General features: G+C 34.2%; 1 protein-coding gene and 1 pseudogene across 1 annotated transcript in view; one reads left to right on the top strand and one right to left on the bottom strand.

Annotated features, from left to right (window-relative positions):
- The window catches only part of ZUP1 (zinc finger containing ubiquitin peptidase 1), a 31,324-nt gene that overhangs the window by 6,827 nt on the left and 742 nt on the right, over positions 1–23,755 (bottom strand). The window contains exons 2-7 of the mRNA XM_046006621.1: positions 22,218–22,793; positions 14,751–14,861; positions 12,550–12,671; positions 10,838–11,006; positions 3,944–4,132; positions 3,344–3,509 (exon numbers count right to left, since the gene is read on the bottom strand). Of these exons, the coding sequence (XP_045862577.1) occupies positions 3,344–3,509; positions 3,944–4,132; positions 10,838–11,006; positions 12,550–12,671; positions 14,751–14,861; positions 22,218–22,779 (1,319 nt within the window). The 5' untranslated portion in view covers positions 22,780–22,793. The remainder of the gene's footprint in view (positions 1–3,343; positions 3,510–3,943; positions 4,133–10,837; positions 11,007–12,549; positions 12,672–14,750; positions 14,862–22,217; positions 22,794–23,755) is intronic.
- On the top strand, positions 15,150–16,160 carry LOC123941541 (annotated as a pseudogene).

Genomic DNA, 23,755 nt, shown 5'->3' with positions numbered 1-23,755 from the left:
GAAATAAAATCTTTAAAAAAAATAATAAAAGCTCGGTTATAAGCAAAAGCAACTATAAAGTTTTCTTTCACTTTAAAGTATAGGACAGATATCCTATCCTGTCCTTCCTTGTCTCTCTTGACAAATGAAGTCTCCCAATATACTAAAATTATAATGGTTGCTATCCTTAGCCTCAGCAAGTTTAGTGTTGAGGCTAACTTTCAATTGATTACAATTGGGTTTTATTTTTTTAATTTTTTTTTTTAAGATTTTATTTATTCATTTGTCAAAGAGAGAGAGAGAGCACGTGCACACAAGCAGGGGGAGCAGCAGGCTCCCTGCTGAGCAAGGAGCCCAATGTGGGACTCCATCCCTAGAGTGCGCGACTATGACTTAAGCCGAAGGCAGACATCCAACCGACTGAGCCACCCAGGTGTCCCTACTACTGAGTTTTAAACACTGAAATGAACTTCTGAATAAATTTTTAGAAAAGCAGGTAACTTTCAGGTTAGAAATTGACTGCATATTTAGATTTAGAATCTGAATAGTACCCTACAAATATAACTCACAGAGCGTGAAAGGAAGATATTTAAACAAGTAGTAAACAAATTCAGAGCACAGTATTAAAGAGGCTTTACTAAAAAAGTAAACTGTTTCAAGCACCAACAGAAAAAGCTGGATATTACCAGGAATTTTAGACAGATATTTTCCTTTCCTTAAACATTATTTGAAAACTCAGTATATGATATATAGATGTAATTTGAAAATGTGAACAGACTGGCAAGAAGAAAATAAGAAATAGTAAAGTTAGAAGACATTAAAAGTCCTTTTGATTTAAATAATTCAAGAAAATTATTAAACAAGTTTTTCCTATTTGTTTTCTTTTATTAAAGATTTTATTTATTTTGAGAAAGAGAACATGAGTGGAGCAAGGTGGAGGGGCAGAAGAGAGAGAGGATCTCAAGCTGACACACTGAGCGGGGAGCCCCATGTGGGGCTCAATCTCACAACTGTGAGATCATGACCTGAGCTGAAATCCAGAGTTGGATGCTTAACCAACTGAGCCACCCAAGCACCCCAAAGTTTACCTATATAAAAGTTAAGAAATAGTTTTGCCTCTGAACCTAATCAATTAATGTGGTAAAAATGATATAAAACAAATATAAAGGAAAACAGAGCCATGAAGCTTAAAGGCAAATGTTCCCTTAAAAATGATCATAAGCATCTATCTCCATTCCCTCTTGAAAGCCCAACATCATCATACTGAAGGAGAAAATGATTCAAACAGACAAAGACAAAGAGAATGGAGACAGCCGAAATTGTCCTGTATTTTTGGGAAATGAAAAGCAGAAAAGGAAACATAAAAGTGAATGGAAAAAACAGACAATTGTCTTAAAATCCCAGAGATGCTGGAAGCTCAGGGGCACGAGTTATTGGGGAGAGTAGTAATGGGGCTATAATGTTAAAGGAACTGAAAATTTACATAATAAAGGCAAATTACTGCTTAACTATCCCACTCCATCAATGCAGGAGCTCCAGGCAGGAGAGTGGAGAACTCTTCTCTGAATGGCCCTGAGAAAAGATCTCTTCCTATATTAAAATTTTCAGAGTTCCCCAAACAAATAGCAAGCTTCCACCTAAAACTTTATAAATGAAATCTGCTTATCTGCCAGCTCCAAATAATCCTATAGGACACTTCTGATCTTTTAATGTTTCATCCTTACTTTAGGAATGGACAACTAAGGACTTATAAAAGTTAGAAGACTTCAAAATGCAAAAGACTAAAATAAATAGATGTGAAAACAAATTAACATGGAAAAAACCCACAAAACGCAAGGAACAGAAAGAAAGAAAATGTTGGGAAAAAATTTGCAACCATAACAGACTATGATGCTATGAAATTACCCCTTAAAATTAAAAACATGATTGCTAAGATACAAATTTCAATAGAATAGTTGGGAGATAAAGCTGAGAAAATCTACACAGTAGAACAAAAAGCAAAGAGAAAAAAAAAAAAACATGACCAGTAAACTTAAAAAGTCAAAGGAGTTCAGTGGTCAACTACCAGAAGTTCAGAAAGAAGAACAAAGAAAATGGAAGTAATCATAATTATCATTAACCTCTGAGCTCTAACTACATTCCAGTCATAGTTCTAAGCACTTGATCATCTCAATATCACTGCAACTCTATAGAGCAGTTACTATTTACATGTTCTTTTTATCAATGGTGGGACTAGACTACAGACAAATTAAGTCATACAGCCAGCCAATATGCAAGAAAACTAGAATCAGTTGTAGGCAGCCTGACTCCGAAGTCTCAGCTCTTAATCACTACACTGAGATCTTACAACTCACAATTCTAGATTCAAAAGGAAAAACAAATGCCTAATACAACGAATCAAAGCCCCACATTCATGGTGAAATTTCTTAATAGCAGGACTAAGAGATGATGCAAAAAACTTTCAGAGAAAATAAACAGGTTATACAAAAAAGTAATGAAAATCAGATAACATCTTACCTTCTCAAAAGTAACACTGATTGCTATAAGTTAACAGAGTAAAAACTTAATTTGATACGAAAATGATTTTGAATTTAGAATAACACAGCCACCCAAACGATCACTTAAGTATTAAGGACCAGGCACTTTTTTTAAGGAAGCTTATGAAAGATGTACTTAAGCAGAACAATCCAAAAAAGATAGACATGGAATCCAGAAAAAAGTCCAGGCTCCACTTCAAGAAAAAAATGAAGAAATGCCACATGGTTACAGCTTTGAAGGGGATTTAGGAGACCAGAGCAAAGACAATAGAGGGCTTCAAGGAAGAAGTGTCCAGGATAGGGGTGCCTCAGATTACATAAGCGGAGGTTGTGAAAAAGTTTGAGACCATGATGTAGTCAAGAGTAAAAAGGAAAAGAAAAGAGAATTCTTAACTCAAGGAAAAATTTTAAAAGCTTTTCAGGAAAGTAAATAAAATTAGCAATGAATAATAATACAGTCATGATGTAAATTCTGACTTTAGCAAATAAAAAGTGAGATTTAACCAAATTACAAGGACTGAGGGTGAACACAGGTGGGAAACGTGAGGGAAATGGAACGATGTCTAAGACTAATAAACCAAAAAAAGAAAAGAAAGAAAAGCCCTGAAAGCATATTATTCACAAACAGTGGAAGTAACAGCTGCCTCTGAGAAATCAGACTTGAGAATAGAGAAGAACATGAGATAGGGACTGAACTGGTTTTTAGCATAAGCCTTTCAGTGCCACTTAAATTTTATTTTTTAACTATCCTTTGATAAAAGAAAAAAACAACATAGAAAACTTCCCAGATATGACAATAACCTTAACGTGGGTTTTCAGGTACATACTTTACCCTTAGGGAGGTCAGGAGTGTGTATACTTCACATGCTCCGATCCAGGCCTTCGTTCCCTGTAACCTGTTATTAAGTTGAGAGGCACCCTGAGGATCAAAACCTTCCTTCCATGCATCTTCAATCATAGACTGAATTTTTGGAATGCAAGGAATTGACATACCTAAAATTATACAAGCAAACATATTACATGACAGTTACTTAAGTACTATATATTACTTCATTCCATATTATATGTACAGTTGATCCTTGCACAATACAGGGGTTAGGGACACTAATCGCCCGCAGATCAAAAATCTGCATATAACTTTTTGCTCCCCCAAGAGCTTCACTACTAATAACCTACTGTTGACAGGGAGCCTTACCAACAAACATAAAATGAAGAGTTGATTAACATGTATTTTATATGTTATATATATTATAAACTGTATTCTTATAATAAAGCTCGAAAAAAGAAAATCTTAAGAAAAAATCACAAGGAAAATACATTTGTAATATTAGACTGTAAGAAATCCATGTATATGCAGTGCACACTCATGTTCTTCAAGGGTCAACTATGTATCAGCAGACAAGTTAAGAGAATTATACTTCACATACCTTTCAGGCAATCGTCATAGGCATCGTTTTGTAGTAATGATGAAAGTAGCATCTGGAAATTTCTATAACCACAACCCCAACCTTTGTCACCAAAAGATGAATGAAAGTGATCCACCCCTGTGGAAAGCCAAACGCGCCTCACATCTGTGGCAGCATTCTGATAATATCTATAAAGTGCTTCAATAATTCCTAAAATAAAAAAGAGACTTGGAATATTTAGAAGGATAAGCTATCATCTTTTATGGCTGTCTCATATATTTCTAATATTAGTCTCTTCCTCAAGTACCCCATCTAAATCCTGTCAATTCCATCTTCTTTATCTTTTTACTGCTATAATCTTAGTTCATGTCTTGTTACCACTATGCAAGTTTTCCTAACACTAGTGTATTACTTATACTAAGACAATGGTGCCTCACTGTCTAAGTAACATGGTCTTAGCAACCACGTTATATAATTATTTTATATTTATATTTATATAATTATTTTTATAAGTATAAAAATAAATAAAATAAATAAATAATAAAAATAATAAGAAAAATAAATAAAAAATAAAAAATAAAAATAAATATAAAAAATAATTATATTTATATAATTATTTTATATTTACATTTATATAATTATATTACATATAATTATATAATGTGGTTGCTAAGACCCTGTTACTTAGACAGTGAGGCACCATTGTCTTAGTATAATAATATATATAATATATTATAATATAATATATATAATATATTATAATATAATATATATATAATATATATAATATATAATATATATAATATAATATATATAATTGTATATATAACAAAAGAAAAATTTCCTTATAATAAAATTATTTATCCTTAGCCCCTAAATTTCTTTAGGTATTTTCCCATATCTTTTGTTAAATTATAATCTATTGTTGAAAAGAAATAATAGCTTTAACTAATAGCTGCTTCAATTAAAATTTGCATAACTCACAAAAATAAAAATCTTTGCCACATAATCATTGAATTTCAAAGCAGTTTATAAAAAGGACATAGGACATAACAGAGCAGTGTTCTTTAACCTCCTACAGATATATCAATATTGTAACAACTATACATACTCTACTACATTCTATAGTAATTCTAAAACATATGCACATACAGAAATTAAAGGGTGACATAAATTAAAAACAAATAGAAACTCTAGTACTTTCTTCTTGTATACCCTAATGAATCATATTCCAGATCGGCTGGAATGTCCTATCCCACAGAAACCTTTTTACACGGAGACCTTTAAAGAAATATAAAGATGGCCTTCAGAAACAGACTCATGGATATGAAAATACATGGCATAGGGAATTACAGATAAGTGAGGGAAAGTACAGAGTCACTTTCCTTTCTTATTGCTTGAGATGTATAAGCAATAAGACCTTATAAGTACTGTTATAAATAAGGGGAAAAATTCACACCTTCTCTTGCTCACTCTCATTCTCTCTCATACATACATATGTACTAATAAATTCCAAGTGAATTAAAAGTAGAAATACGAAAAGCAAAGTATAAATGTTTAAAGATTTTTTTTTTTTTTTAATTTGACAGAGAGAGAGATCACAAGTAGGCAGAGAGGCAGGCAGAGAGAGGAGGAAGCAGGCTCCCTGCAGAGCAGAGAGCCCGATGTGGGGCTCGATCCCAGGACCCTGAGATCATGACCTGAGCCGAAGGCAGCGGCTTAATCCACTGAGCCACCCAGGTGCCCCCAAAGTATAAATGTTTAAAGAGAATATAAAGAGATAGGTTTATGACCTCAAAGTTGGGGGATTTCCTTGAACAAGACACTTAAGATATAAATAAAGACAAAGACAGAAATCTGATTATATTCAAATTTAAAACTAATTAAAGATACCATACATAAAATTTAAAGCCAAACTATAGATGTTGAAGAAGATATTTGTATTTCATATAATCAACAAAGAATTAGTGTCCTGAATATTGAAGGAACTCCTATAAATTAAGAAGAAAGAGACAACTCAGTAGAGGACAAAAGAAGGGAATAGGTTATTTACTGAAGAAACTAACTCAGGGGTAATGAGGAAAATGCAAATTAAGTACTATCAGTTCAAAAATGAGTGGCAAAAATTAAAAAGTGTGACCATACAAAGTGTGAGTGAGAATACAATGATGCAAACGTAGAGTACGATCATTTTGGAAAACAATTCTGCAGTGACTTTAACAAAGTTAGAGATATACATGCCCTTTAATCTTGTATTTTCAGTTCTGGTTGCATTACAGAAAACTCTTAAAAAAGACCTCTTGAGAAAAGGGAGTTAACTGAGGGTTGCTGGAGGGGAGGTGGATGGGGGATGGGGTAAATGGATAATGGGCATTAAGGATTAAAAGAAAACCTGTTCATAATTTGTAAGAGCAAGAAACTGGAAACAACCTAAATGTTTGTCAACATGAAAACAGGTAAATAAGTTGTATATAATTATAAATAAGTTGTAAATAAATTGTGTATAATTCTTAAACAGAATATCAGAGTCAAAATGAAATACAGCTATAAGAATCAACATATCCGAGGAGACCAAATAGGAACAGATGTATACCAATTACACATAGTTTAAATACATTAAAATATTACATATTTTTATGGACACCTACATATATGGTAAAAGTATTAAAATATATGAGACTGATAAATACCAAATTAAGAATATCAGTTCTCCGTGTGGTTGAGGAGGGATTAAAATCAGAAAGGGATGCACATGGGATTTAAAATACAAATGAAAAGTTTAGAGCTTTAAAACAGTAAGATTAGGAACCTCTTTGGTAGGAACAAAGCTGTTTCAATATAAATTTTTTTGATCTTGATGAAGTCCCAAAAGTTCATTTTTGCTTTTGTTTCCTTTGCCTTTGGAGAAATATCTTGAAAGAAGTTACTGTGGCTGATATCAAAGAGGTTACTACCTATGTTTTCCTCTAGATTCTGATGGATTCCTGTCTCACATTGAGATCTTTTATCCATTTCAAGCTTATCTTTGTGTACAGTGTAAGAGAATGGTCAAGTTTCATTCTTCTACATATAGCTGTCCAGTTTTCCCAGCACCATTTATTGAAGAGACTGTCTTTTTTCCACTATTTTTTCCTGCTTTGTCGAAGATTATTTGACCATAGAGTTGAGGGTCCATATCTGGGATCTCTACTCTGTTCCACTGGTCTATGTGTCTGTTTTTATGCCACTACCATGCTGTCTTGGTGATCACAGCTTTGTAGTAAAGCTTGAAATCAGGTAATGTGATGCCGCCAGTTTTTTCTTTTTCAACATTTCCTTAGCAATTCGGGGTCTCTTCTGATTCCATACAAATTTTAGGATTATTTGCTCCAGCTCTTTGAAAAATACCGGTGGAATTTTAATCGGAATGGCATTAAAAGTATAGATTGCTCCAGGCAGTATAGACATTTTAACAATGTTTATTCTTCTGATCCAAGAGCATGGAATGGTCTTCCATCTTTTTGTGTCTTCTTCAATTTCTTTCATGAGTGTTCTATAGTTCCTCGAGTACAGATCCTTTACCACTTTGGTTAGGTTTATTCTCAGGTATCTTATTGTTCTTGGTGCTATGGTAAATGGAATCGATTCTCTAATTTCCCTTTCTGTATTTTCATTGTTAGTGTGTAAGAAAGCCACTTATTTTTCTGTAAATTGGCTTTGTATCCTGCCATGTTACTGAATTGCTGTATGAGTTCTAGTAGTTTGGGGGTGGAGTCTTCTGGGTTTTCCATATAAAGATTCATGTCATCTGCGAAGAGAGAGTTTGACTTCTTCATTGTCAATTTGAATACCTTTTATTTCTCCTTGTTGTCTGATTGCCGTTGCTAGGACTTCTAATACTATGTTGAACAAGAGTGGTGAGAGTGGGCATCCTTGTCGTGTTCCTGATCTCAACGGGAAGGCTGCAAGCTTTTTCCCATTGAGGATGATATTTGCTGTGGGTCTTTCATAGATAGATTTTATGGAGTTCAGGAATGTTCCCTCTATCCCTATATGTTGAAGCGTTTTAATCAGGAACGGATGCTGGATTTTGCCAAATGCTTTTTCTGCATCAATTGAGAGGACCATGTGTTTCTTCTCTCTTCCCTTAATGATTTGTTCTATCACATTGATTGATTTGCGAATGTTGAACCAACCTTGTAACCCAGGGATGAATTCCACCTGGTCATGGTGGATAATCTTTTGAATGTGCTGCTGGATCCTGTTTGCTAGGATCTTGTTGAGAATCTTAGCATCCATATTCATCAGTGATATTGATCTGAAATTCTCCTTTTTGGTAAGGTCATTGCCTGGTTTGGGGATCAGGGTAATGCTGGCTTCCGAAAGAGAGTCTGGAAGTTTTCCTTCTGTTTCAATTTTTTGAAACAGCTTCAGGAGAATAGGTGTTATTTCTTCTTTGAAAGTTTGGTAGAGGGGCGCCTGGGTGGCTCAGTGGATTAAGCCGCTGCCTTCGGCTCAGGTCATGATCTCAGGGTCCTGGGATCGAGCCCCACATCGGGCTCTCTGCTCCGCAGGGAGCCTGCTTCCCTTCCTCTCTCTCTGCCTGCCTCTCTGCCTACTTGTGCTCTCTCTGTCAAATAAATAAATAAAATCTTAAAAAAAAAAAAAAAAAAAGAAAGTTTGGTAGAATTCCCCAGGGAATCCGTCAGGTCCTGGGCTCTTGTTTTTTGGGAGGTTTTTGATCACTGCTTCAATCTCGTCTATTCAGGTTGTCAATTTCTTCCTGGTTCAATTTTGGGAGTTTATAGTTTTCCAGGAATGCATCCATTTCATCTAGGTTGCTTAGCTTATTGGCATAGAACTCGAAATGGATAAAAGACCTCAACGTGAGACAGGAATCCATCAGAATCCTAGAGGAGAACATAGGTAGTAACCTCTTCGATATTAGCCACAGCAACTTCTTTCAAGATATGTCTCCAAGGCAAAGGAAACAAAAGTGAAAATGAACTTTTGGGACTTCATCAAGATCAAAAGCTTCTGCACAGCAAAGGAAACAGCCAACAAAACAAAGAGGCAACCCACAGAATGGGAGAAGATATTTGCAAATGACAGTACAGACTAAAGGTTGATATCCAAGATCTATAAAGAACTCCTCAAACTCAACACACAAAAAACAGATAATCATATCAAAAATGGGCAGAAGATACGAACAGGCACTTCTCCAATGAAGACATACAGATGGCTATCAGACACATGAAAAAATGTTCACCATCACTAGCCATCAGGGAGATTCAAATTAAAACCACATTGAGATATCACCTTACACCAGTTAGAATGGCCAAAATTAGCAAGACAGGAAACAACATGTGTTGGAGAGGATGTGGAGAAAGGGGGACCCTCTTACACTGTTGGTGGGAATGCAAGTTGGTGTAGCCACTCTGGAGAACAGTGTGGAGATTCCTCAAGAAATTAAAAGTAGAGCTTCCCTATGACCCTGCAATTGCACTACTGGGTATTTACCCCAAAGATACAGATGTAATGAAAAGAAGGGCCATCTGTACCCCAATGTTTATAGCAGCAATGGCCACGGTTGCCAAACTGTGGAAAGAACCAAGATGCCCTTCAACAGATGAATGGATAAGGAAGATGTGGTCCATATACACTATGGAGTATTATGCCTCCATCAGAAAGGATGAATACCCAACTTTTGTAGCAACATGGACAGGACTGGAAGAGATTATGCTGAGCGAAATAAGTCAAGCAGAGAGAGTCAAGTATCATATGGTTTCACTTATTTGTGGAGTATAACAAAAAACATGGAGGACATGGGAGATGGTGAGGAGAAGGGAGTTGAGGGAAATTGGAAGGGGAGATGAACCATGAGAGACTATGGACTCTGAAAAACAACCTGAGGATTTTGAAGGGGCCGGGGGTGGGAGATTGGGGAACCAGGTGGTGGGTAATAGGGAGGGCACATATTGCATGGAGCACTGGGTGTGGTGCAAAAACAATGAATATTGTTATGCTGAAAAGAAATTAAAAAAAAATTTGGAAAAAAAAATTTTTTTTACTATAATAATGTACATTTAAAAAATACCTTAAAAAACATCAGGGAAAAGGCATTCTTTGGAGCAAGACAGATTTGACTGTGAATACTAGCTGGGCCAATAAGTAGCTATGTGGTTTCAGTGGGAAAGTAATTTAATCTGTCTAAATCACAATTAACTAATCCAGAAAAATTTAACAGTATACAAGTGAATGTCTGTTTTGCAAGTTAAATGATGCAGTATATATAAAGGTTTTAGTGTCTAAAACTATACTAAAACAATATAGTAGCCACTATCTAAGTGTGACTATTAAACATCTGAGATGTGACTTATCCAAATATAAGTACTATGTAAAGTGTAAAATACATATCGGATTTTGAAAAATGTACAAAGATTGCAAAATAATTCATTAATAGTTTTTAATACTGATTATATGTTGAAATAATACGATGGACACATGGGGTTTAACGTATTAAAATTAACTTTACTTCATCACTTTTCCTAATGTGACTAAAGGAATTAAAAAAAAATATATATATGTATATATATATATTTGGTTCATGTGTATGTGTGTGTGTATCTTATACTTCTATCACACAGCATTGATCTCAAACATAGTAAACACTCAATAAAAACTTCTAAAAGGCCCATTTTCAAATGTCAAGTAAATGAACACGATATAAAAGTAAATTATTTTTAAGTGGAGTATTTAATAAAATATAAAAGTACAAGAGTTTCAAAAACACATTTTAAAAAAATATCTGAACAGTCTCAACTAAAAGTATATAAACTATGGATTATTAAAATTAAGCAAATTCAAAAAATCCCAATTATTACTTCACTATTATATGAAATACTAAAATAATGATTTTGATGTTTAAGTACTCACCAGAAGTTTTTGTTTTTCCATCATCAATACCAATAGCTAGCGATTCCATCATATCAGCTTTTCTTCTGTGAAATTCAGATGGATGCATTCGTCCCTTATTGACTTCTATTTCCATATTTCGTAGTTGCTGTTGTTTGTATCCTCCAGAATTATCTAAACCATATTGTCTCTATTGAACATAAAAATGACTTACTTTTCATGTCCCTTAACTTCAATGAGGATGGAAACTTACTACAATTTTATTTATTTGGAAATGTATTTTGAAACATTCTGCTTTATAGACTTTCATACAAGATTAAGATTTTTTAACACACATACACATACACAAATCCCTCAGTTAGTAACAGCCTTTCTCTGTAAACCACCAGGGAAGAGATTTGCTTTTCTTTGTAGTAGGAAAAGTAGACAATCCTGTCTTCCTACTAAAGGTACTGAAAAAGGCAGGTCAGTTCTGAACATAGCACTGATTTATTTAAGAAAACTTGTCAGTACTTATTATTTGTTCCCAGGCTAGCCTATGAGGGCCTACTTAATCCACAATTCATTCAGGCAGTAATTCTGCATAGTAAATTAACTTTTTTTTTTTGCACACTGATAGAGAATCTCCAATGTATAACACAGCCTCCATGGAAAAAGTTTTTGAGATCTAAAGAACTTGCAAAGTTACTTAACAAATGCATTTAAATACTGGAAACTTTTCGTATTTATAATGTTCAAAATTATATAAGACAAAGAAAACTTAGGAAAAGCCAACTTTTTTGCTTCCTCTGAATCTTGGTGGGAAAATGTTTTGCAAACAAATGAATCACTAAGGAGAAAAAGAGCCTAAGTTAGATATTCCAAATTGAGAATTACATGGTCATGTGTGACATATCTGAACAGAATAACTCAGAAGTGAGTCAGAAAATTATATGTACAATGCACATTAGTATATTAAAGGTTTTGAAAAATCTTGCAGTATACAAACGTGTTTAACTGAATACTTTCAAACCTATTCAATCATAAACCCTTTTTCCCCCAAACATTATCCCATTAGCACACAGAAAAAGAGTAATTAGAAACTCTGAGCATTATTAGCACAGGTAATAGTTCACGGAAAATTAGGACTGAAAAAAGTAGAAATAATCTATTAAAAATGTACTGCATTAAAAATATATTAGATGCTGCCAGTTTAGTTCAGCAGATACCAACATCAATCCAAGACAAAGTCTCAAATGTCATCAAAAATAGATTTTCCATTAAACATGGCTCTTTTTAAATGCTTGAATTGCAATCACTAAAAGAATTTAACACTCAGACAAGAGATATTAATTCTAAGTTTCTCTTTTAAGTATCTATACAAACACTTAAATTCTTTGTTTCCTAATCTGCCCTACCAATTTAACATAGGTTTGAATCCAGGCTTTACCATTTAATATAGCCTGAACCTGAACAAGTTACTAGCTACATAAGTACTCTGTCTCTGCTTCCTCATCTGTCATTTAGGGAGTTGCTGTGAAGATCTTAAGATACTATATATGAAGTGCTTATCCCAGTACATGACCAGAATGAGTAATTGTAAGTGGTAGCTGTTACAAACTATAAAATATATATGTAAAGAGTATTTTGTGTATCAACAATGACAAAAATAATAGGCTGTAGTCTTGACAGCATGTTTGAAAAATAAGAATTCTACCAAACCAAAATATTACAATTGTTATTAATCTTTGTACCTGCAGCTTCTGAAATTCTCCCATTTCTTGTCGTGATTCTTCAGATCTCCTTTTTCTGTCTTCTTCTTGTTGAAGCTGGTGAGCCAATTCTAGATCTCTAGAACACTGGACTCTATCTATGCCTATTAGATATTTTTAATGTTTAGAATAAAATAACTACTGAATTTAAATCTCACTTATTATACGTTAACTCATTTTTTTTTAATGGAGTAAATGCTATTATTTTGATATTTACTCATGACTATGATGTCATGGAAACACTGTTTCTAGCAGAACTTGAACAGCTTCTATAAGGGTAGAATCTCCACTTAAATCACTAATATGCACTTAATAGGTAGGCTGTGACAAGCATTTTTCATTAATTGTCTCATTTGATCCTCATAACAACCTTATGAAGTTAGGTATCTCCTAAGGAAACCAGAACTTAGAGAAATTAATAGTCTTCATTGGTGCTCCTTATTAACATAAATAAGGAAGACTGGCTTTTCAAATAAACTGGGGGAGAAAAGGAAATAATGAAGAGCATAAAAATATGTTTGCAAAGTACAGCTTAATTACAGTCTGGTTCAAACACATGGTACAACTTTGTAACATATTGCCTTCCTTCCTCTCTGCCCAGTATCCCACAGATACATTAGTCAGTGGCTTCTGGACAGGATCTGGTCTCCCTGACTTCCAATTTGATATTTGAATTATGTATTTGAATATTCTTTCTTTTCTTTCAAATCTCTCAGTCTCTACTACATCTTCCCATTTGGTCCCCACTTCCAACTGCCGAGGATAAACAAATTACAACTGATATTTAGCATACTACTGATACTATCTATAGTGATTTACTAAGGCCGTATCTTTCATTATTTACCACAGGCTTATAATATATTTATATAATACATTTCTGAATTACAGAATTAATTACAGAATATATGTATTACAGAATTAATTATGTATGTAATTAAATAATTACAGAATATATGTATACAGAATATACAGAATTACAGAATGAATTACAGAATATAATTACAGAATTATATAATATAATTCTGTTATACAGAACTATATAATATACATATCATATAAAATTAAAAAATGAAAAAAAAATATATAAAATACATATTATATAATATTCTGTATAATATAATTATACAGAATTATATTATATAATTCTGTTATAGAATTATATAATATAATTCTGTTATAGAATTATATAATTCTGTACCACAGGTACAGAATAATTTATGTACCCATACAAAGCCTATTAAAAATAAAAGAATTATTATTCAGCTTCAGAGGGGTATTTTCCCATAGTAGTTAATAGAAAATCGCTGGAGAAGAGGAGTATTCCATCTTTGTTCCAGTGATTCTCATTTTGGGATTAGGCTGAGTGAGCAAGGAGTATTACTCATGAAGATCACTGAGTGGTATTAGGATCATTAATACTGGATACTGAAGACCCCTGAATTAACAGGAGGTATCAATGTACCTTAAGAAAATGAAATCCAGTAGAACACTATTGGTTTCTCTTAGGGTCTACTTTATATTTTTTTCATTGGGATTCTGAAACTCACAGAATCTTCCCACTTGTAAGGCACCACAAGGAATACTTTATCAATGCCACTATTCAAAAAAGTAAGGGACAGAGAAAAAAATTGTATACAGTCACTTATGAAACTAGTAAGTGGTTAACATAAGAAACTGGACAAACAGGAAATGAACTTGAAAAACATTTAAATCATACAGTTCATATATTTTTTGAAAATCATATGTGCCATATGGCAGCTTCCTGGTTCAACAACAACTTTTGCTGACCTGATGCTAAATCTAGTTACTTCTAGCTGCTGAAATGTCCTCAACTTCATCAAACAGATTTCTTAAATTGTACAATTTCATTGTCTTCTGAATATTCGTGTTCTGGGGAAAAACACTGGGGGCAAAACCACTAGTTTGGTTACTGCCCACAGCAGTTCATTCTACACAACTTTTCCGTGAAACAACTTCTAAAAAGAAGCTGAAGTTACATTATAATTCTTTAAAGGGACAAATTTATTTATTTATTTATTTATTTTTTTGTTTAAAATAAAGGGACAAATTTATTTTTAACCAGTATGCTTTTTTCCCTCTTTATTACTACTCTAAAACTTAGATATAACCTAGGAAGCAGAAATTAAATCAAGAGATTCTTATTTTTAAACATATCAACATACCGTGTCCAAAGCTGTTTTCTTCCAAATGTAAGTCAACATGTTCCTGGAGAATATGGTAATTTGTACAGATGAGCCCACACATAGGACAGTCATACAGAGGTTGATCATGGTCTGTTTTAGAGATATAATTCAGTTGGTTTTATTTTTAAAATTTTAGATTTTTTCAACCTAAGTCAAAGATTGTCCACTGACCACTAACCTTATTAAATAAGTAATAAATAAATAAGTAAATAAGCTTTTCATAGTTGGATTTAAAGCTATTTTCTACTTCTGGAGTTAAAATGGAAGACTGAGCAGAAGCACAAATCTCTTTCACCACTATAATAAGAGAAAAAATTAATAAAAAATATGTGGATCTGTAGTTAAAGCAAGAAAAGGAAAGTATAAAGGAAAATCAAAATGGTAAGTAGGGGCCAGTCTATGCATGAATTTTAGGGGTTAAATTATCAGCACCCTCCTTCCAAACTAAGTGGTGAGATACAAAATTCAGCATAAAGCCTTCAGTGTAAAGCTTGGAATTGGGATCATACTCCCTAGTTGGAGCAGGAGATCAAAGAGCTGCACCCATCAAGCAGCACGGCAAGCAGACAGGTGCAGCTTGCCCAGGACAGAAGTAGTACCTCTGCGTAGACCAAGACCTGACTGATACTGGGCACAGAAGAGGGACACTGAGCAGTACAGCTGAGCAATCCATACATGTAAGGCCTGGACTGGAAGTGGAATAACTGTATTCAGATAGTAGCTGAGACTGCTAGACAGCTGTTTATTCCACAAAGTGAATGTGACTGGTCTCATTTTAGGTGGATTAGCTGACGTTAAAACTGAACTAAGTCAATCTGACATGTTTGCAGAGACACCGCAGTCAAAGGACTTAAATTTAGTTGATATATCCTATGGTAGTAAAAATGGAAACTAAGCTATTGTGTTATCTACTGATGTTCTTTCCAAGGTAAAATTCATTGAAACAGAGAAATTAATTCAGCACTTTGGTGAAATCAGCCAGGACACAGGTAAGTACTGTTTTGGAGATGAAGTTACACTAAAGGCTTTAGAAGTAGGAGCTGTAGAGATTCTAACAGTTTATGAAAATCTGGATATAATGAGAAATGTTCTTCATTGCCAAGGCACAGAAGAGGAGAAAATTATCTAACTGAAGAAAAAGAGAAGGATAAATCTCATTTCATGACAGGACAGGAACATGAACTGATTGAGAATATGTCCCTTCTGGAATGGTTTGCTTACAACCATCAAGTTTGGAGCTACACTGGAAATGATCACCGATAGGTCATAAGAAAGATCCTAGTTTGTGAAAGAATTTGGTGGAACCAAAGTACCTCATAATACTGAGTTGATTTCCATGGAATGGAATATCAAGGAAGAGATGATGAATTTTTTTACTTTGATGGCTAGTAGGTAATTGACATGGTCCAGAAAATGTGCCTCACCCTGCAGCAGTCAATTCAAGGAACATAGCCCTGGTAGAATCAAACAGATTCCTGCCTTACAACCGGACCATTTTCAGAACTTAACCAAAGAACACTGGCTACTGAAAACAAAACCAAAACAAAACCAGATGCAATCCTATACTTGGTTTTGTCATGGTGTCAACATTGCAGCCTACGACTACGTTCCTAAATGCTACTTTGGACTGATTTTAAAAAGAAAGGCAGTTTTTACTTTTACTTGATGACCAAATTGAGTGCTCTTATATTTTATGAAAAATTTTTTAGTATTCATACATTCAAGCAAACATAATTTAAGTGCTATAAATCTTCAAAAACTAATAGAAGCGACATCCTTAAAAAAGAAAGAAATGTTAGAGTTCAAACCCTTGGGCTTATTAGCAGGCTGGACATGGCTGAGGAAAGAATCTCTGAGTATAAGGATATGACAAGAGATATTTCCCAAAATGAAATGTAAAGACAAAAAGAGCCTCCCAAAACCTCCCCCAAACATAACAAACTAACAAAAAACAAAACAAAACAAAAAACCCCCAAAACCCACAACCTACAAAAACTATGGGAGAACTGCAAAAGGTATAACATACACAAGATGGGAATACCAGGAGAAGAAAGAAAGGAACAAAAGTATTATTTAAAGCAATAAGGTCTGAGAATATCCCCAAGTTAATGTCAGACATCAAACTATGGATCTTGGAAGATCAGAAAACACCAAGCACAGTAAAGGCCAAAAACTACATTTAGGCACACTATATTCAGACTTCAGAAAAATCAAAGATAAAAAATCTTGAAAGAAGACAGAGGGAAAAAAACACGTTACCTATAGAGGAACAAAGGTAAGAATTACAAACAACTTCTCAGAAGTCATTCAGGTAATAGGCAAGAGGAGTGAAATATTTATATTTTCCAGAAGAAAAACAAAACAAAACCTGCCAACCTAAAATACTGTACCATCAAAATTATCCCTCAAAAATGAAGGGAAAATGAAGAATTTCTCAGACAAAAATTGAGGGAAATTGTTGCCAGTAGACTTGCTGTGCAAGAAATGTTAAAAGAAGTTCTTCAGAATGAAGGAAAGTAATATTGGCCAGAAACATAGGTATCCATAAAGGAAGAGATCAGGGAAGAAATAGGAGATAATAAAATTTTTTATTTTTCTCATTAATTGATATAAAAGATAAGTTTATTCAAAATAAAAATAGAAATGTATTCAATTATGTGCATATGTGTGTGTATATATATATATGTGTGTGCTTACACTTACTTGAAATGAATGACAGCAACGACACAAGGGATGGGGGAGAGGAATTATGAATATCTTATTATGATAAGGTCCTTGTACTCACACAGTGATACAACGGTATTCAGAAGTAGACTTGGATTAGTTGTTAATGTATATTGCGAACTCTAGGCTAAGCACTAAAAAAGTAAAAATAAGCATAACTGATATGCTAAGAAAAGAAAGTATTGAGCAAGTGAAATCTTCTGCCTATATATCAGGAGTAGAAGTCCAAATGCTTCTTGATATCAGAATCACCATGGAAAACATAATGCAGTCAAGTATTGGTCAGAACACTTTACTCATAGTGAACATAGAGGAACACACAGAGAAGAGAAAGAGTAAGATCTTCTTCCGTATTAGACATTAATCTGCCATGGCCAACGGGTCCCTTCCAGCAGCCAACACAGGGCAATTAGTCTGTACACACCTCTCTTGTACAACACAATGAAGGATGTCACCCCTTTCCAGCATAGGACAGACCTAGCATTAAGGCTGTTCAGGTGCCATATGACACACATGCTTAAGCAAAACAAAAAAATATACACCATTACTTGAAAAAGGGAAAGATATTTCCACACAAAGGCTGTGAGAACTCTCGATAAGGAAGTGTTCTAGGCCCAAGGATCATTCTTATGTGGCCAAATAGGGTCAAAAGATTACATGTATGAACTGTTTTCCCCCCATGGGAGAAAATGAAATCATATGAAATGCTCAATTAAACTGCAAAAAGCAGGAAAAAAGTCAAAGACAAGTAAAGAAGCAAAGAACAAGGGCAACAAATAGAAAACAATAACAAGGATGGTAGATACATTAATCTAACTATGGAAATAATCAGTTTATTTTTTTTAAGATTTTATTTATTTATTTGACACAGAGAGAGATCATAAGTAGGCAGAGAGGCAGACGGGGGTGGGGGCAGGCTCCACGCTGAGCAGAGAGCCCGATGCGGGGCTCAATCCCAGGACCCTGAGACCATGACCTGAGTCGAAGGCAGAGGCTCAACCCACTGAGCCACCCAGGTACTCTAGGAATAATCACTTTAAATATCACTGCTCTAAACATACACATTAAAAGATAGATTATCAAGGTGGAGCAAAATATAAGAACTACCTATATGTCATCTTCAAGAAATTCATTTTAAATATAAATACACACATTAGAGGGGTACCTGGATGCCTCAGCTGGTTAAGTATCCAACTTGGTTTCATCTCATGGGTTATGAGATGGAGCCCTATGTGAGCTTTGCACTCAGTGGGAGTTTACTTGAAGATTCTCTCCCTCTGTCTATTCACCCCCCCCCCCAAATAAATACATAAATAAGTATCTCTTCTCTCTCTATATATATATATATGTTAAAAGTGAAGGGATGAAGAAAGACACACCATGCTAACACTAACCAAAACCAAAACCAAATAAGTAACAAAATAAGTAAAGGATACACTTGAACTCATGTACCATCAATCAATTGAATATACTTATACACAAGTTCATCCAACAACAGCAGAATATACATTCTGCTTAAGTTCATATAAAATATTCAACAAGACAGATCACATTCTAGGCCATCAAACATAATCTAGGACATTAAAACTTAAGAAATGTAAAGAATTAAAATCAAACAATGTCTGCTCTCAAACTACAAAGGAAATAAACAAAAATTAAGAGAAAGAGCTGAAAAATCCCCAAATATATGGAGAATAGATAAACATTTAAATAATATACCAAAGAAATCTCAAGGGAAATTTTAAAATATTTTGAACTAAATAAAAATTAAAATACTACTTAAAATTTGTGAGACGCAGCAAAAGCAGAGCTTAGAAGGAAAATTTATAACATTGAATGCATATATACGAAAAGAAGAAAGAACAATCATCTAGGTTTCCACTAAAGCAAACTAGAAATAAAAGAACACGTTAAATCCAAGATAAGTAAGAAGACATTAAAAAAAAAAAGAGCAGAAATCAACAAAACTGAAAACAAAAAACCAATAGAGAAAACAAATGAATCCAAAGTCTCTTGCCAAGCTAAGTAAGAAGAAAAAAAGAGAACACAGATTGTTAACAGCAGAAATAAAAAAGGGGATATCACATGTCCTATGTACATTCCGAAGATAATAAAGTTATATTATGGACTATGCCATAAATGTATAAACTAGATGAAAAGGACCAATTCCTTGAAAAACACGATCAGGCAATTAATACCAAAAAAAAAAAAAAAAGGCAAAAACCTAATGAAATATATAATAAGATACACATGAGAAAAAATACAAAATTCTGAAGAAAGAAATCAAAGAAAAACTAAGTTGAGAGATATTTCTTGTTTATGATAGGAAGACTCAATATTGCTACCATGTCTATGTTTCCCAACTTGATCTACAGATTCCAGACAATCCCAATAAAAAATCTCAGCAAGTTATTTTGTGGCTACCAAGTAACTGATCCTAAAATTTATACAAAGAGGCAAAAGATTCAGAATAACCAACACAATATTGAAGAAGAGCAAATTCAAAGGACTGGCTCTATGATACTTCAAGACTTACTATAAAGTTAGAGTATCAAGACACTGTGGTATTGAAAAAAGAACAAATAGATCAATGGAACAGAACAGAGAGCCCAGAAATGGACTAACAATCCAGTCTGCTAAATTCTTGACAAAGTAAAGGCAAAACTATGGAGGAAAGAAAATCTTATCAACAATGGAACATACGGACATCAAAATGCAAAGAAAATGAATCTAGACTCAGACCTTAAACCCTTCACAAAAAGTAACTTGAAAACAGATCACAGGCCTAAACATAAAATGAGAAACCACAAAATTCCTAGGAGATAACATAGGAGAAAACTTAGATGACTTAGGATATGGCGAAGGCAACACCAAAGGCATGGTGAAGTTACAAAATAAGTGATAAGGTGGACCTCATTAAAATAAAAAACCTGCTCTACAAAACACATTGTCAAAGTGAGGAAGAAGACAAGTCACAGAATGGGAAAAAATATTTGCAAAAGATACATGTACTAAAGATGTTATCCAAAATATACAAAGAACTCTTAAAAATCAACAATAAGAAAACCAAAACCAGATTAAAATATAGGCTGATGACCTTCATAGATACTTTACCAAAGAAGATATACAGATGGCAATTAAGCATACAAAAAGATATTCATGTTATGAGAGAGCACTTAAAATTAAATTAAGATGAGATACCACAACACAAATATTAGAACGGTCACAATCTGGAACACTGAGAGTACCAAATGCTCGTGAGGATGTGGAGCCACAGGAAATCTCATTCATTGCCACTGTGAAAGAGCTTGGCAGTTTCTTAATAAAATTAAACATGCTATTATTATACAATCCATTAATCACATTCCTTGGTATTTACCCAAATGAATAAAAAATTTGTCCATATAAAAAGCTGCATGTGGATATTTAAAGCAGCTTTATTCCTAACTACCAAAACTTGGAAACAAGCAAGATGTTTTTCATAGGTGAAAATCATAAATGTGTGTTCTCTGATCATAATGGAGTCAAACTCAGAACCACAGAAAATCAGAGTCCAAAACAGTTCAGATGCCATTGGGCTGGTGCTAAGTAAAAGAATGCCCTCTGAAAAACAGACTCTGAGTATAGTCCTCTTCGGAAAGTTCTAAAACTATTCTCAAAGTAGTTGAACTATTTATTAACTGAATCAAAAATTCTTTTCCACAACTGTCTTTTTATATTGTAATAATAGCAAATGAACAATGTTATAAACTGAATTTAAAAAACACATTTGCCGGAGGCATAATATTCCATTGTATACAGGGACCATATCTTCTTTATCCATTCATCTGCTGAAGGGCATCTTGGCTCTTTCCAGTTTGGCGACTGTGGCCATTGCTACTATGAACACTGGGGTACATATAGTTCTTTTGTTCACTACATCTGTATCTTTGGGGTAAATACCTAGTATTATAATTACAAGGTCATAGGGTAGCTCTATTTTTAAGTTCTGAAGAAATCTCCACACTGTTTTCCTACGGACAGTGTAAGAGAGTTCCCCTTTCTCCACACCCTCTCCAACACTTGTTGTTTACTGTCTTGTTAATTTTGGCCATTCTAACTGGTGTAAGGTGGTATCTCAGTGTGGTTTTGATTTGAATCTCCCTGATGGCTAGTGATGATGAACATTTTTTCATGTGTCTATTAGCCATTTGTATGTCTTCTTTGGAGAAGTATCTGTTCATGTCTTCCGCCCATTTTTTGACGTGAATACCCAACTTTTGTATTAGCACGGACAGGAGTGGAGGAGATTACGCTGAGAGATACATAGTACATAAGTCAAGCAGAGAGAGTCAATTATCATATGGTTTAACTTACTTGTGGAGCATAACGAATAATATGGAGGACATTGGGAGAAGAGGAGGAGGAAAGAGTTGGGGGAAATCGGAGGGGGTAGACAAACCATGAGAGACTGTGGGCTCTGAGAAACAAACTGAGGGTTTTGGAGGGGAGGAGAATGGGGGATTGGGTGAGCCTGGTGGTGGGTTTTAAGGAGGCCACATATTACATGGAGCACTGGGTGTGATACATAAACAATGAATCTTGGAACACTGAAAAAAATAAAGTTAAAAAAAATAAAGATAAAAAACACATTTGCAGTCATCTGATTTACAAACCAACTTTTAGGACACCACATATTAAACTGACACTACTGTTAACTATCACATAAAATGAGTATCTTACCTTCAGATGGAGTGTCTAAAAGATCGGCATGCTTTGTTTTCACATGATTTTCCATATCTTGACTACAGTCTTCTATTCTTCCGCAGAACGGACATTCGGGAGAACTATACGTTGTTTCATAAATTGATCCTTTTATTTTAGATGGGTCACATTCTTTTTCCTTACTTTTCAGGAATTTTCTGGATTCAGTTAAGTTCTCCGAATAAAAGGTTTTATGTTTTAAAGTACCATCATTAGGCAGGCTTTGTGCTGAAATTTTGGGATGATTAGATGCACAAGCTGAATGGACACTAGCATTAACTTCCATTCTACACTGTAAGGTGTTGTCCTTCCTGTTATCTGAACTCCTAATCTGTATTGTACTGATCTTCACGAAGCTTTTTTCTAGTTCATTTTGCTCAAAATGAGCAGTTTCAATATGAAAACACATTTCATCATAATTCACACCTGACAACTTGCAAAATGGACATATAACTTCATTTTCCATGTGAACAATTAGCAGGTGAGCCTTCATGTCTGGTTCTGAGGTTACTGTTTCACCACAAATATCACAAGAAAGCATAGTACATCGGGTAGCTAGAAAAGAATACAATGTTATTTTAAGTTTGAAAGACTGAAGAAAAAAATGCATTCTCTAAGATGATCTGAAACAAATTTTTTTTTAAATATTTTATTTATTTGACAGAGAGAAATCACAACTAGGCAGAGAGGCAGGCAGAGAGAGAGAAGGAAGCAGGTTCCCCGCGGAGCAGAGAGCCCAATGCGGGGCTCGATCCCAGGACCCTGGAATCATGAACTGAGCCGAAGGCAGAAGCTTTAACCCACTGAGCCACCCAGGCGCCCCTGAAACAAAATTTTTAACAAAAGCTATTTAAAACTGGATTATTTGAAGATATTTTTGATGTACTTAACTGTTCCTCAAATGTACAAACTTCATTATAAATCTCAACCAAAATTTCTCTACTGTATTTTGAATTTATGGGTTCAATAAAATAAAGGCAATAATAGTTCAAATTAAAATAAATAATTTTAAATATCTTTCAAAAAGCATGTCTGGTGTGTGGTCGAGAAGAAAATAATGTTTATAAAATTGCTCAAGTATGGTAAGTCAGTTAAGAGAAAACTAAAAGAAATCTTATCAAATGATCCATCTAAATACAGAAACTTAAAGTTGTTAACAATGGGGAGGGTAAATAAACACATCTTAATAAAATACGTTAACAGTTAAAGAGTTTTAGCTATATCAAAGTAATTTAAGTAGCATTATTATCCTCCTATACGGAGGAAACCCTCGCTCAGATAGGTCACCAAGGTCAGAAAATGGTGAGCCAAATGCTAACCCAGTCAGGCTCCAAACGCTGTCCTCTCAACCCAAAGAATAAAAACAGTGTCCATGGTAGCAAAGAGCACAGATTCCAGAACAAAGAGAACTGGAATGCAATCTTACATTTCAGAATTTAGGTAAGATAGCCCATGTTTTTGAGGATCTGTCCATAAAATGAATTGTACTAAACCAGCAATCACCTTAGGGTTTTATG

Source organism: Meles meles, chromosome 5, assembly GCF_922984935.1.
Source record: "Meles meles chromosome 5, mMelMel3.1 paternal haplotype, whole genome shotgun sequence".
Lineage (NCBI taxonomy): Eukaryota > Metazoa > Chordata > Mammalia > Carnivora > Mustelidae > Meles > Meles meles.
Note: the sequence above shows the minus strand (reverse complement) of the source record. Positions and strands in the feature narration are given on the sequence as shown.